This window comes from Ictalurus punctatus, chromosome 14 (genome assembly GCF_001660625.3).
Source record: "Ictalurus punctatus breed USDA103 chromosome 14, Coco_2.0, whole genome shotgun sequence".
NCBI lineage: Eukaryota > Metazoa > Chordata > Actinopteri > Siluriformes > Ictaluridae > Ictalurus > Ictalurus punctatus.
The window spans coordinates 19,947,922-19,963,249 of record NC_030429.2 but is presented as its reverse complement, the minus strand read 5'-3'; the positions used below and the strand labels follow the sequence as shown (position 1 = coordinate 19,963,249).

The 15,328-nt window shown below is 37.3% G+C and overlaps 1 protein-coding gene across 13 annotated transcripts in view; it reads left to right on the top strand.

Annotated features, from left to right (window-relative positions):
- nrcama (neuronal cell adhesion molecule a) overlaps positions 1–15,328 on the top strand; it is an 85,220-nt gene that overhangs the window by 50,877 nt on the left and 19,015 nt on the right. For 6 of the 13 annotated variants that reach the window (XM_047159816.2, XM_047159819.2, XM_017486020.3 and 3 more), the window contains exons 3-14: positions 1,272–1,410; positions 2,971–2,988; positions 3,490–3,595; positions 5,010–5,206; positions 5,589–5,711; positions 6,918–7,088; positions 7,565–7,621; positions 8,569–8,680; positions 8,823–9,007; positions 9,458–9,589; positions 10,484–10,627; positions 14,770–14,881. In XM_047159816.2, the coding sequence (XP_047015772.2) occupies positions 1,317–1,410; positions 2,971–2,988; positions 3,490–3,595; positions 5,010–5,206; positions 5,589–5,711; positions 6,918–7,088; positions 7,565–7,621; positions 8,569–8,680; positions 8,823–9,007; positions 9,458–9,589; positions 10,484–10,627; positions 14,770–14,881 (1,451 nt within the window). In that variant the 5' untranslated portion in view covers positions 1,272–1,316. The remainder of the gene's footprint in view (positions 1–1,271; positions 1,411–2,970; positions 2,989–3,489; positions 3,596–5,009; positions 5,207–5,588; positions 5,712–6,917; positions 7,089–7,564; positions 7,622–8,568; positions 8,681–8,822; positions 9,008–9,457; positions 9,590–10,483; positions 10,628–14,769; positions 14,882–15,328) is intronic. The other 7 variants (XM_047159817.2, XM_047159815.2, XM_047159824.2 and 4 more) reach the window with 3 other exon arrangements.

Below are 15,328 nucleotides of genomic sequence, written 5' to 3'. Positions count from 1 at the left end.
TGTCAAACATGACACTTTGGGATAAAAAAAAAAAAAAAGATGAAGGTTTTGACCCAAAAAGAATAAACAGGCCTCCATCAAAGTGTCAAGTCTAACACTTTACAAATAAAATGAATGTTATTTGAATAGAAAATTATTAAATACGCTGTTTTTTTTTTTTGCTCTTCTGTGCTCTTTTGCCCAACACTTGGAGCAGCGGAATAGCAGAAAGCTAATTAACAGAAATGTCTCCAGTTTGTAATGGAAAAGTACTTACATACTAACTACACTACACATCTGTTTTAAAGTTTAACAGTTCAATATTTGTTGTGCAATGACAACCCATGGGAAAGCTTCGAATGTAATTTGAAAAGACCTACCAACTGGACAGTTCCTCTGCTGTTGCTGTGTACGTACTGTCAAATTACAGATTGATTGAAAGCCTGAACTTTTGGTTGGTTACCAGAGTACACAAGCAGCAGAGCTATGTAAATATTAGGTAAGTTCTCGTTCTGGGCGGTTGCAGTGTACAGGCCATTTTAATGTACATGATTACATGCATGCAAGGAAAAATATGGATTTTGACCAAATTTTAGATTTCCAGAATAATTTGTATGTTGCTCAAGTACCATATTAATTAATAGACCAATTTTCAGATGAAAGCCTGATTGCTTTCTAAGAGCTGAGCTCAGCACCTGTGCAAGTTCCCCATGATGCTTGAAATAATGGCCTAGTTGTTTGACAGTGTACACGAAAGAATGATGCTGTTGCTGTTTTCTAGGAGAAGGCTGGTCATACAAATTGTTTGCTGGTTTAAATGTACCCAAGGCATTTGAACAGTGTTGTGTTTACATTAGATGCAATATTAGAATGGCTCTGTAACAGTTCATACATCCACAGTAGCAGTTAAATGTATGTTTTTTTTTGTAGCTACACAGGTTTTAGCGATGATCGATAAAGGGGATAATGGCATTGCCGTACTGTATGTCTGAAGTAATTGAGCTTGTGCAGTGAGGTTATGGGTGTAGTAATGGATTTGTTATAGAGGTCTCATTTTTTACTTCTTTATAAAAATCTATAATATTTATGTACAAGTTGATGCATAATGTCTGTCTCTTTGCTTCTTTTTACTGTGGCACATTTTTTCTTCAGTCCATTCTTTGGTCTCTCTCCCTCCACCCCATACAGCTTCATATGTCTCTTTTTTACTTCCTGTATTCAATACTGACTCCTTTTTACTTCCTAACATATACAGTATAGGTAACATTCTTCCATTTTCTTTCTTGTTACAGTGGTGGATGTTCTTGTGGAAACTGTGGCCCTGAAAGTGGTCTGCCATGCTTATGATGGACAGGTCGAGAGACTGTCGCATAGTGCTGCTGGTGCTCTTTCTGGGTCATGTGCTCACAGCACTGGAGGTCCCTCTCGACCGTGAGTACACATACATATATACACGTTCACTGCAGTGTCCCAAAAGATCCTTCGTACACTTCAGGCACAAATATTAATCTAATATGGAGTAGGGGCGTAACAATACATCATGACACAAAGCATCACGATTAAAGGTCGACCGATAGTGGACTTTACTGATATCGATAACTAGGTTGGGAAGTACCTGGCGATAACTGAATAATCAACCGATAGTTTTTGAAATTGATACTGAATAAAAATACAACACTCAAAGTAAAACATTGCTGAACTTTATTACAAAAATAAACAGTTCTCAGTGTATCATGACAATGTAGTACTTTTTAAAATAAAAAAAATTAAATGTACTTTATAAATGAAATAAATATAAAAATATGAATATATATATGTATATATATATTAATAAATATTAAAGTAAATAAAAGATATACATGCAAACTGAGGCAAAATGTAACAGTCCAAATAACAAAAAGAAATATAGACATCCAAAAAACACTTTAAATAACAACAGAATTTGTCAGCGATGGTTTTTATTTTGTCTCTAGAGGCCACTCTCATACTGTATAATGACAGCGGACCCTTCTCAGCCGGTCCGCAACGGACGCGTTATGTTACGGTTACACAACCATGTTTTAACGGTTAAAATCTAGCTTTTCAGTAGCTTTCAAACAACACCAGAGGCTGCAAAAATTTGGAGCTCTATTTCTGCCAATGAGCCAACACTTTGTTTATTTAGTCAAAAGTTGTGGGAGAACTTATACATTTATGAATTAATTTTTAAGATATGGTGAACCTGTGGTAAATTTTGTTTACAATATTAAACATATTTTCATAGCTGTTTTTGATTTATTTAGTTTTATACAGACAAAAATGCACATCGTTTTGCATTGTTGATGATTCAGAAATAAAACAGGATTCTTTTCAGTCATTGTACGAAATATTCTGAGAATTGAATTGAATCAAAAATCATTGAAGTTGGGAATCCAGTATCGTGAATCAAATCAAACTGAATCGTTACACCCCCATTAATTTAAAAAAAACTTTTCCTTTATCATTTTTTTACTATTCTTTTTTTTTTTTTTTTTTTTTTTACATTTTATTTAATTTTGTAGACCCAATTTAGCTTTATATTTTTGTTTGGCAGTTCTTCTAATGTTAATTAGGATTAGCTCATTTTTATAATTCTAAATATCAGCATTTAAAACGAAGCTGCCTTCACCCCCATCTGGTTGTGAAGCAGACCCTTGTAATAAAGTCCAGTGGGATTCATTAAAACCCTGTGATTATTGTGTACATTTACAATATCTACAGCATGATTGCTAATATCCTGTAGTGAATGGGATACTAGCTAACAGACAACATAAAGTTGTTACATTCAATTATGACCATCAGTTAATGCACCCAGATCCAAATCAGGGACTAGACATACAGTATTTCTACTAAGAATGCTTATGTAATGGAAATACTTAGCTAGCTACAATTCCCAGCTCTTTAAAACTACACTAATATGTGATCTTCTTTTATACTTGTCATTATTTTTCTCTCTCCTGTTGGGAAATAAAGCTAAAGTTCTGGAAGGATGTAAGTCATGAATTTGTTTTGATGTTGGAATTTCTGTTTGCTTTTGTGTTGCATTTTGTGTTGATTTCTAGCTTAACTTTTTAAATTGAATTCTTATTAATTAATTTTGGGAGATACTGTAATTAAGGATGCAATTGAGACAATTCAGTGCAAGCAAGATTTGCGCTTATGCTTTTCATTCAGCATGAAGTTCACTTCTGAATACATAATTTAAAAAAATATATATGTATATATACACATACATGTTTGTAGTGTTTATAGGACTTTTAGTTGTTGCATGCTAGCCCTGCGTGCTGTGATCCAATATTATTCATTTGCTTGCTTTTGTTTTGCCTATATAGACATAGAAAACTGTGAATGCATGACATTTTGTGTTCCAGTTTGCTTGTGGGTGTGTAATGTAGGGTTTGAAGGCGAGTGCTTGTTTCATTGCGGTGTATTGGTAAAAGGACAGAGTAAGTAACGGCCGTCCTAATTTATTCATTTTATGTGTGACCTTAGTGCCGCAGCCTCCAACCATAACCCACCAGTCTCCTAAAGATTACATTGTCGATCCACGGGAAAACATTGTCATCCACTGTGAAGCTAAAGGAAAACCTCATCCAAGGTGAGAGGATTATGTTGTGGGTAGTTATACATACTTGACTTTAATTTGTTATTAACTCTACTTGAATTGTAAACACTCGAATCGATAAAGCATTTTTATCTCGGCCATTAAAAAAGTTCTTAGAGCAGTCATTAAAGAATATACGGCAGTACGACAAAATGGACGTGTGGCATGAAGATAAGCAAGTGGCAGTTAACTAAAGGATAGAGCGTAATTATTTTATGAACAGAGTTGGGTATAAAGGGTTACTGTATATCTAACTAGCCTAGTTAGAAAAGTTCTATATTTTATCGGTCTGGTAGTCCTACAAACGGTACCAACACCTGAGGCAAGTTTTATGATAAATCCAGCTTTTTTTGTAGTGTATTTTTGTAGGTTAGTCAGGTTTTGAAAGCAACTTGAAAGTAAAGTATTTAGTAATCTGATTACTTTTTACATGCAGTAATCAGTAATATAATCAAATTGCAATTTCAAAGTAGTAATTAGTAATCTGTGGTGGATTACTTTTTTGAGTAACTTACCCAACAGTGGTTATGAATAGTCCTTGGTTTGCTATCTTTAAATTTCACAAATAGCCCAGATTCATTACTTCTGAGGATCAACTTTGAGCCAGAAATTTGTCAGCCAGCGTATATTAGCAATATTTAATCCTTTTGCTTTGTCTTAATGAGATAAACGGTTGGTTAGTCTGGTTGTGCTAAACGGTCAGTGTGCAATAAAATACTCTGATGATTATATGTACATTAATTGCCAAAAGTATTGGGACACCTGACCATCATGCTCATATGTGCTTGTTGAGCATATTATTCCAGGTTTATTTCCTCCTTTTATAATAACCTCCACGCTTCTGGGAAGACTTTCTACTAGAATTTGGAGCGTGGCTGTGGGGATTTGAGCCCATTCAGTCACGAGCATTAGTGAGGTCAGGCACTGATGTCAGGTGAGGAGGTCTGGGGTGCAGTCGGCGTTCCAGTTCATCCAAAGGTGTTCAGTGGGGTTGAGGACACGGCTCTGTGCAGACCACTCGAGTTCTTCCACTCTAGCCCTGGCAAACCAAGGAACAGGTTTGGACCTATTAGTTCCAGTGAAGAGAAATTGTAATGCAACAATATACAAAGACGTGTGCTTCCAACTTTGTGGCAACAGTTTAGTGAGGACCCACATATGAGTGTGATGGTCAGGTGTCCACATAATTTTGGCTATATAGTTTACAGTATATTGGATACATACATGGTGTGTCATCTACATAGTTAAGAACCAATGGGCTTTATGAAATCAGTTATTTTTTGTGGTGTGTTATGATGATGACTCATAACTGTGTGGTTATATTAAACAGACCAGACACATAAAGGCAGTGCATAAAACAGCGCATTGTTACTTTTCTATGACTGAAATGTTCACTGTATTTACACAGCTTCTCTTGGACCAAGAACGGCATCCATTTTGATGTTGACAAGGACTCTAAAGTGACTATGAAGCCTCATTCAGGGACTCTGGTGATTGACATCAGTGGAGTGGAGAGGGCAGAGGATTATGAGGGTGTCTACCAGTGCACTGCACGCAACGAGCATGGGACAGCTCTCTCAAACAACATCGTCATCCGCCAATCGAGTACGTTTGAATTATTTCTTCATAATCTCGCTGCACTTTTGGCTTGTCCTTTCAACTCATTTCCTGCTTTTGAATGTATAATTTTATTCAAATGAAACTTTCTTTTTGTTATCCATGTGAAAAAAAAGTCATGTCTGCCATCATCAAAGCACTTATTATGGAAGGTATATAAATTTAAACACAGAGCATGCAAAGTTTCCTCAATATTCCCATCATATTCTCCTCATGTTGAAATTTGATCTTCAAGTCAGCTTCGTTCCTATTCGCTCTTTCCTTCATCACTCCAGAAGTAACTCAGTGTCTATTTTGCATGGTGGACCACTGTGTAAAAAAAAAGTCTAAAAGACCTTTAATCTCATGAGTCGTGTGTTGTGTTGTGTAGGATCGCCTCTGTGGTCCAAGGAGAGAATCAAACCGATCGTCATCCTGGAAGGCAGGTCTCTAGTGCTGCAGTGCAGACCTCCTGCAGGACTCCCTCCTCCTATCGTCTTCTGGATGGACAACAGTAAGCCTTTTTCTTTAGCCTTCACTGCATCTCAAAACACCAATCCTCCCTTATACACACAGATCTGAGGATCACGCGCTCTGTGATCAGTCCAAACATTGCTTCTCAGAAACAGGCTGCAATCATTAAGGCGAATGTAATTAATATATTTTTCTGTGATGATCTGGTTTTGCAATGGGGAATGGAACATATTCTGTAATATAAAATTAAAACCCTTGGCTTTCTGAGTGGTGAAGATTGAAAAACTTTCGCTGTATCATCGGGAGATCATGACTTCGAATCCAGATGATGCCACAGATATCTGTGGTCGGGAGTCCAGGATAGCAAAATTGGCCGTGCTGTCTAGGTGGGAGGGAAGGCTTTACTCTCTCCCCTTTCAATCAGAGCAACACTAGACAGTCATGGGCACTGTGAGCTCATGTATGAAGAAGAGGGCAGATCCCTTTGTGTGTATTCAGTTGCCCAGTGATGATATGGTGGCGTCACATGCTAGCCTTCACCTGCCCTGTTTGGTACTGTTGCTGTCATGTGATAGAGAAGATCTAGTTCGCTGGTGAGAATTGACCAAATTGAAAGAAAAATTGATTTGAAAATAAATAAATAAATAAATAAATAAATAGCAATCTTACAAAAAATTGTATAAGGTTATTGTATAATGTGCCTTAGGCACATTACTCATTTAACCAGATCACATATTGATCATAGAATGTTCTTTAATCTGATTTGTTTTAAATATCCAGTTTCCATTGTAAAAATGGAGAGAAAAAAAGATTTGTAGACTATTCTTGTTGAGGATAAGGGGTTAAAATTATGAAACAACATAGAAATAAGAGGGTCAGGCTTGTGTGATGTTGTATAACAATAGCGCAGCAGTGTGTCTATTTTCTGGAGTTACCCTGAACAGAAGAGAGCTGCACTTACTATATCCTACTTCACTCTATAGGTCCTATTAGGAATTTCAGATTTTTATGAAGCTGTCATGTTTTATTGCTACACACACTTTAGTAGTAAGGTTGAGGCAGTGAGCTGTTCATCTTTATTTTTTCTCCTTCTTTACTCCATAGTGCTCTCTGTACCTGCTCAAGCATGTAGCTGTCATCCTGGCCCTATTTGCAGTCTTTAATAGCCTCACCTGTCTCTCTCTGCTTGTAACACTCTCTCTCTCTCTCTCTCTCTCTCTCTGTCTCTGTCTTTTGTCATCCCCAGATTTCCAGAGGCTTCCACAGAGCAACCGTGTCTCTCAGGGCCTGAACGGTGACCTCTATTTCTCCAACGTGATTCTGGAAGATTCCAGAAGTGACTACATTTGTTACGCACGCTTCCCCCACACACAGACCATTCAGCAAAAGCAGCCCATCAGCGTCCGTGTCCTCAACAGTGAGTCCCTTATGAGTGCTGCGTACATCTGTAGGAGAAAAACTGGGGGTAGTTTCCTGCAGTAGTTTATGATTACGATAACCACAATTGCGATGCCACCCTCTCTGAATGGGAGGCCTTGTCTGGAGTCACATAGTTTTTTGTTTGAGAAGGTTCCACTAAAGCCTCCAAACCACCATTCATCACGGTAACGTACTGTCCCGTCTTTCTGAGGGACAAAGAGTACACGTGGGGCATGTTTTTGTGAAATGTCACAGACAGCACAACTATTTAAGCATTTCATTAATCATGTTTTTCCTTGTTTTTTTTGTTTTGTTTTTTCATCCACAGATTTCATTTTATGGCCACAGACCTTTTTTTTGTTATTCAGCCACTTTTTAAAATTTTATTTTGTTAATTTTTTTGTTTAGTTTTTTTTTTTTTTTTTTTTTTTTAAATTATGATTTACATGCATTTGAATTTCTGTTGTGTTACAGTGGATGCTATCAATGAGACAATGGCAGCTTATTTGAATGAGACTGATGTGTTTGGTGGTGAGTGATACCGCCCCCTATTGATTGCCCCTCTGTACTTTAACCAACCCCTAGAGCTTAACCCCTCTCTTCGTTTCACCAACCACAAATCACTCACTAACACAAAAGTTCAATCAGCCTTTCCTCACCTCTCCAAAGCAAACATGGGTTCTTACATACTCAAATGTTCTTGTTTTTTACTTGTTTCTTAATATGACTATTTCCATATTCCTGTATGATCTATTACTTGATCCAATCAAAATAACAACTTTGCATGGTGACATTTCCTCTTGCTTTCCAGGCTTCTTTAGCTAATACACACAACACAATTTTTTAATTCTTATTTTAAAATGATTGTTGTTATTTGAAATGCTTACTGCATATAATAGTGAAAAATGAGAAATTGGCTTGATAAATTTCCTGTCATCATGACCTCCTTAGAAGTTCTTCTAGATTTTTAACCACGTTCATGCTGACTCGTTAGTATCTAGTTCAGGATAACGAGTCATAATCTGCTGTCATCACATGCTTGTAGATTTTCAGATGGATATTGTAGACAAACCATCCAATAATCCCTCTATCCACCTCATTCAAGTGATTCTGAGACTCACCCGCAGTTTGCTCATTTCTCATTGATGCTGTTGCCTCGTATTCACTCCGGGCCTCATTCACTGAAGGTTTTAGAATAAGGTTCTAGCAGCTATTTGATTCTCGTGTCACTGGTTAATGTCTGATTTTATATACCCATGGCTACAGGCCTGACTGAAGGTAAAGCAAGTTCATTTTTTTTTTAGTTTTGAAAGCTATATGGTGATCAGAGTTGAATTAGTGAGTAAAAACGCAGTTGAAATGTGGTGCACAGCTCAGGACTGTTGTTAAACTGTATTAATGTTAAAACGATTATTTATCACAAGTGAAGGTGTTTGTCTGCTCAATCAGACTTCTTACTGTGAGTATTCTCACTTCAGATGATGCAGTAGAGGAGATAGAGCCTTCATTTTTGGTTCCGAGTGGTTCTACTAGCCAAAAGATGGTCCTTAGAGGACAGGTTCTGGAGCTCGAGTGCATTGCCGCAGGACTGTAAGCCAACTCTTACTTTTACTTTTTTGTTTTGTATCATGATCTGTTTTTACTTCAACGGTGAGTTAAGTCAGAGCAATGGCCTGGTATAAGCTCTCTCTCTCTCTCTCTCTCTCTCTCTCTCTCTCACTTTTTTCTCCAGCCCTACTCCAGAGATCTCTTGGAGCAAGGTGAGCGGTGAGCTCCCCACTACAAGAACCGAGTTCTTAAACTTTCAGAAAACACTCAAGATCGTGGAGGTCACTGAGGCAGATGCTGGGGATTACCGCTGCACTGCACAGAACCACCTGGGCTCTGCCCTCCACACTATCCAAGTAACTGTGAAAAGTGAGATGGATAACAGGCTCAATCACTTCTCTCGACATTTGCTCTCCTCTACATTTCCTCTTATTGATTTTTTTTAAATGCAATGCAGGACTTTATTATCTGGGGAACCGATGTTCTGTCAGTAAACAACATTGAATATTGAGAAACTTCATTCGATTGTCTCGTGAAAAGTGCAGTACAGGAGAAAAGGTTCCGAGCACTGACAGCATTAAGAGCTTGTATGTACTGTATTGTATACCGGAAACAAATGCTGTCAGATGGAAAACGTTTGCATAATGTAGACCTCTAGATTCTGAGCGCTATGAATCAGTTGTGTTGTTTGTGCATACTTGTAAATCTCATGTTAGGTCTCTCATGTAGGAATGACTACAAATACGTAAGAATAGTGGGAATACATGTGAAAATATTCTTAATCCGGTTTCTGTTTTGTTCCTGTTTGTTGGGATCCAGCTGCTCCATACTGGATCAGTTCACCACGCAATCTGGTCTTGGCTCCGAAGGAGAACGGAGAGTTAACCTGCCGAGCAAGAGGAAACCCCAAACCCACCATCGCCTGGTTCATGAACGGAGTACCCATTGAGAGTCAGCTTCTTTTCTTATTACACATGCTTACTGTGATATTCATTATGGGCCATATTCAGAGTCAAAGGTTACCTCAGTATCTATGAGGGGAAAGTTATTCAGAGACAGATTACACAGCTGCTTAAGTCCATTTTCAGAATGCGCTGTTCAGATTATGCAAATTACCTGTGTGTAGTTAATGCCTTGGGGTGGTGTCAGAATCATGAATTGTGCTCTCTACCAGAAATTCCTAAAGGAGAATGTCCGGTCTTCAGTCCATAAGTTGAAACTCAAGTGCAGCTGCATTATGCAGCAAGACAATGATCCAAAGCATAGGAGTAAATCCTAGTCTTAGAAGTAAGTGAAAGACTTATCTCCAGTTATAGGAAGCGTTTGGTTGCAGTTATTGCTGCTAAAGGTGGCACAACCAGATTTTTAATTTAAGGGGCAATTAGTTTTTCACATTGGTGATAGGTGTTGGATAACTTTTTTTGGTTCAGTAAAATAAATAAATAAATAAATAAATAAAAACTGTATTGTGTGCTTACTCAGGTTGCCTTTGTTTTATGTTGTAATTTTTTGAAGATCTAAAACTATTTGTTACAAGATATATACAAAAACAAGAACTCAAATACTTTTTCACAGCACCGGATTTATTGTCTGAGGTCTGAATAGTGATATGTATTAAATCTTCACTAGGCAAACATAACTCGGCTCTGAATGTGGCCCTATGTGTGAGACCTTTAACTGTCAAAAGCTAATAGGAAGTAATTAGAAGGGGCAGGAATCTATAACTCTAACCCTTATACAGTAGCTCTTCAGATGTTTGCACTTTAAGAGTGATTTCTGTTCATGAAATCAATTTCTGTCGAAACAATTTTTATGCTTTGTATATGTGTTTGGTTTTTATCTTAGATTCTCCTGCAGACCCAAGCCGGAAGCTGGGGGATGATTCTATTATTTTCACTGAGGTTCAGACTGGCTCTAGCGCTGTGTACCAGTGTAATGTCTCTAATGAATATGGGTATCTGCTTGCCAATGCCTTCGTCAACGTACTGGGTAATACATCTGTTTTAAATAATTTCATTCATTGGAATTATTCGTTGAATGAAACACAATTATGTAAATATTATATAATTGTGATGTTACTCTTGCCGTATCGCTATAGTATTATCATCACCACTTCTGCACTGTGAAATCTAATCACTTGACTTTACTTCAAAAAAGCATGCAAGTCAAAAAAAATTCTAAGTAAATTCCAAGTTGACTTCAATTAAAAGGAATTGCATGTTGTTAGGAGTAACATTGCCCAAGTGCACTACACTTTCTCTTGGGTTTATGTAAGTCAAACAAAGTCTTAGAATTTACTTAATTATATAATTTAGATGTACTGTAGGTTCAGTATAGACAACTCAGAATCACTATGCCAAGTAACTTAATCATTTTGTGTAAAGTTAACCTCCAGTGTATTCCAAACAATACATTTCTTTAAGTTGGTCTAACTAAAGAAACATTAACTGTACATTTACTCACAGCACATGAGATTTACTTCATAAAACCATGCAAAACGATTGCCTTAAAGTCTAAATCATGGCTTCAAACATTCATACATGTATCACTGGAAATCAGGTTTCATAGTCCAAAAAGAAACATTTATATTTGTCGTAGCCTAAAGCAAGAATCAAAAACGTGAAATAGTTTTGAAGAATTTATTTTCCCCTTACTATTTTTTTTGCATCATTTCAAATGCCATCCAATTGGGAAGGTTTAAATAAAGGCAACCAACACTATGTTTTCAATTTAACATTTCTTGTCCAAGCCTTATTATTTAGCTAGTTTTAAAAAAAAAAAAATTGTATGAGATAACAGGAAATGCATAGTTATATGGAAACAACGTACAAAAAATATATATTGGAATGACAATAAGTTCCAATATTTGTCATGTACTGAGGTTTAGGACAGATACAAGTGCAGATAAGAGCTTTAATGAAGATTATAATATCCAGAAGGCAAGGCTAAAGACAGAAACAAAGACAGGCAGTGGTCAGGCAAGCAAGCAAACAGGCTAGAGCAGTTAAGGTCAAAGGCAAAGCAAAATCAAAACCAGAATAGACAAAACAATGGAACGGCTTGGTAATAAACAGAGACCATGGCAACTGAACGTATTACTTCACAAGGACCTTGTTCATGAGCAGTCTCTTAAGTAGTGGTGATTGTCAGTGTGACTGGGAACAGGTGTGTGTGATTAGTCCTCAGGAGAAGGTGTCTGTGTGTTCCATCGGGAGTTGTAGTCATCGGCCATGTTTGTAGTTCGTGGTGCATTCTGGGAAAAAGAGTCACTAGTTTGCTTTGACATGACAATATCTTTACAAAATGTAGGTACTTTTCAAAAGCTGGACATAATTGCATTGTGTCAGTTGGAATTTTTAAACTTCTTTGGTTTTACTTTTGCTAAAAGGATGGAGTGCTAAATGGGCCGTGCTGCACAAATGATAAGACCAAGTACTCAACGGTAGCAAAATTCTAAACAGGGCATTTTTTTTTTAGTGTTTGCAGTTTTGGTGAAAGCCTGTTTAGTCCCAAGAAAAGCAAGACGTTATGAATAAGGTGTTTTTCATGGGCTTGGGATACTCCAAGTGCAAAGAATATGACAACCTAACAAGGAGACAAAGTGCTTGTCGTAGGCTCTGAAGAGACTATTACAGTACCTCCCTTGACAGTGATCGCCATGAGACTGGTTCAAGGTGGAGCAGGGTTGGAGAGCACTGAAGCGTGTCTACAGTAATTACAGTCAGCACCCCAACAGATATCTGTGCCCAGGCCTCACCACTGTCTGAATCCTGCATAGTATAGACAAAAAAGACATCCTGAAAAACAACAGGATTATAAGGTGGTGATGAAGGGTTTCCCAACAATATACTACACTGTGGTGCACCATTAATTAAGTCTGCTGCCACAAAAGGACCATTATTGGTAAATAGTTTTTATGTTCTGTCTGATGAAGTCTCAATGTATAAGTATCAGAGCAAATATGCTCCCTCCCTTCCTGCGGAGTGGGTTTTATCTAATGCTTTTCTTCTTTAGTAAAGTAGCAGAATCAAAATTCTCTTAAGAAACACACACACACACACACACACACATACATACATATACATATATATACACACACATACACATATATATATATATATATATATATATATATATATATATATATATATGTGTTTCACTATACATACATATACATATATATATATATAATGTATGTATAGTGAAACTATTCACTTTGGTTCCTTTAATGTCTTCTGCCTTTCTAACTCAGCCATTCACCCACACTCAATTTCTCATCGCACACTGAAAATAAAAAGTTCATTGAATTTACTTCAATCAAATGCATAGATCAGTTTCATGGGAATGAACTGAGTTTCATTAACACAGTTTGTTTTCCTACATCCAACATGATTTTATCATGTATTTTCAAAACCCTATCATGATATCATGCCAAACATGTTTTAATCAGCTTAATTTAATGTGACAGTTATTTCTTCCCATCAGCGCCGGCGTTCTTGCAAGATCTTACAGCGCAGTTGGATCATGTTAATATTTCGTAAATTGATCACACTCACTATACATAATTCAAACGAGTAATTAGAAAGTTGTTTAAATAACATTCAGCATAAGCAATGAAATCTGTTATATCACAGCAAACCAGTGACTACATTTCCCATCCTGCACTGTGGCCTACAAACATGGCTGCCATGGTCTACAATTCCCAGAACACTCACATTCATTCTACTCAGGCACACCTGCATCCAATTCACAGCACTCACAACCACTGTATAAAGAGACTGCTTGAACACAATGGTTTTGCGAAGTATTGAGTGTTTATCACCATACCAAGTGTTAGTTCCCTGTTCCTCATTTAGTTTCATGTTCTTTCACTTTGTTTCTCGTTTCTTGTTCTGATTCTAGCCTTGCCCAGTTTATACCTGTTTGCCAATGCCTGACCCATTGCCTGGTTCTTGACCTCGCTATTGTCTACTGTTTTGGATTCGTCTGCCTGTCTCTCTCTCTAAATAAACTCTTTATCTGCACTTGCATCCGTCCTAACCTTCATTATGTAAAAAATGTGACAGAAATCACTTTTTGATGAGAGACTTCATATTTTTATGTAAAGTATACATAATATGTTCTCTTTTATCAGCCTGTCCAATTATTCCCTTTTTTCAGTGCAGGAAGCAAGTTGTGTCATCAGGTTATGCACTTTGAAGGAAATTAAGCACCCAATGTAAACCTTTCACCACATTTTCTCCATTTGATCAGTCAGGTGTCTCAAAACATAATATAGTTGTATACCTCGTTTTAAAGTTGATCAGATGTATACATACAGTGCATCTTAAAATGTTCAACATTTTAATGAGGCTAGGACAGGAAAAAAAGCAAACCTATCCATTAAGCTTGGCTAAAACTACAACATAACTACACACTAATTTATAAAACAGGTCTTGTAAAATGTAGAACAAGGAGCCATTCGAGAACATTGAGTGCATTGCTGTCACATCTGGTTTCTGCTGAGAAGGATTAAGAATGAACAATTTAAGACTAAGGTTCAACAGTGGGATAAGTTATAGTCATCCTTGAAAGATAAACATGACGACATTTGTTTTGACGACACTGAACAATGAGCATTGTTTTAGGAAAGATATATCTCAAATGATGCTATAAACCAAATACCGTTCTAGTCTACTGTATTAGGGAGGAGTCAGTCTCAGAGGACTTTCAGTTTGGGGACATAAGGGAAAGACAGATTACCTCTATCAAGATCTTTCTAGAAGGTTGGCGGTTCAAGCCCCAGCAATGCCAAGCTGCCACTTGAGCAAGGGCCTCAACCCTCTCTGCTCCAGTGGTGCTGTATTATGACTGACCTGCACTCTGACCCCTGCTTCCTAACAAGCTGGGATATGCGAAAAACTTTGACTGGCATGACTCACAAGGTTGATTTGAGTAAAATGGCACTAAAAAAATTTGGCAAAATTGATTCAATTCAACAACATTGTGAAATTTGAGATAGCTGTTAGTTTTTACAGTGTGTGTTAAACCATTTAATGTTCTCACCTGCTAATGCTAATTCTCAGTCTGCTAATGTAACTTGTAAACATATTCAACAATATTTAATATATAATTTGTTCTTGTTGTTTCAGCCGAGCCTCCGAGAGTGCTCACTCCAAATAATAAAGTCTACCAGGTCATCATGAACAAGCCTGCTCTTCTGGACTGCGCATCCTTTGGCTCTCCTATTCCCAGAGTAGCATGGTATGTGTGTGTCTATGTGTTTGCGCATCTGTTTTTACGTCTGTGTGTGAACAAGTATGTGTTTGCATCTGTGTGTGTGCTCATTAACAGCCCTGCTATGGCTCTGCATTTACAACCCTCATGGACAGTGTGTTAAACAGACTGCGAAGACGTTCTTTTATCACCCAGATCTGATGTTTCTCTACTTTGAAAAGTTAATTATCTAACTTAAGTGTGCTGTGAGAACTCAGCCACACTGTGTCAAACACACAACATCAATGGCAACTTTGCCAACTTTGCCACAGCTACATAATTAGAGCCAGAACAGTTGGCATATTTAGAGGAACTCATGAATGTGTTCTTCCCTGTTTTAATGGAGCATCTGTGACACTATATTAGAACATTTTCTTTGCTAATAATAGTACTAATACATTTGTAAAGTCTTTTTCCATTTATAGTCTTAGCTAA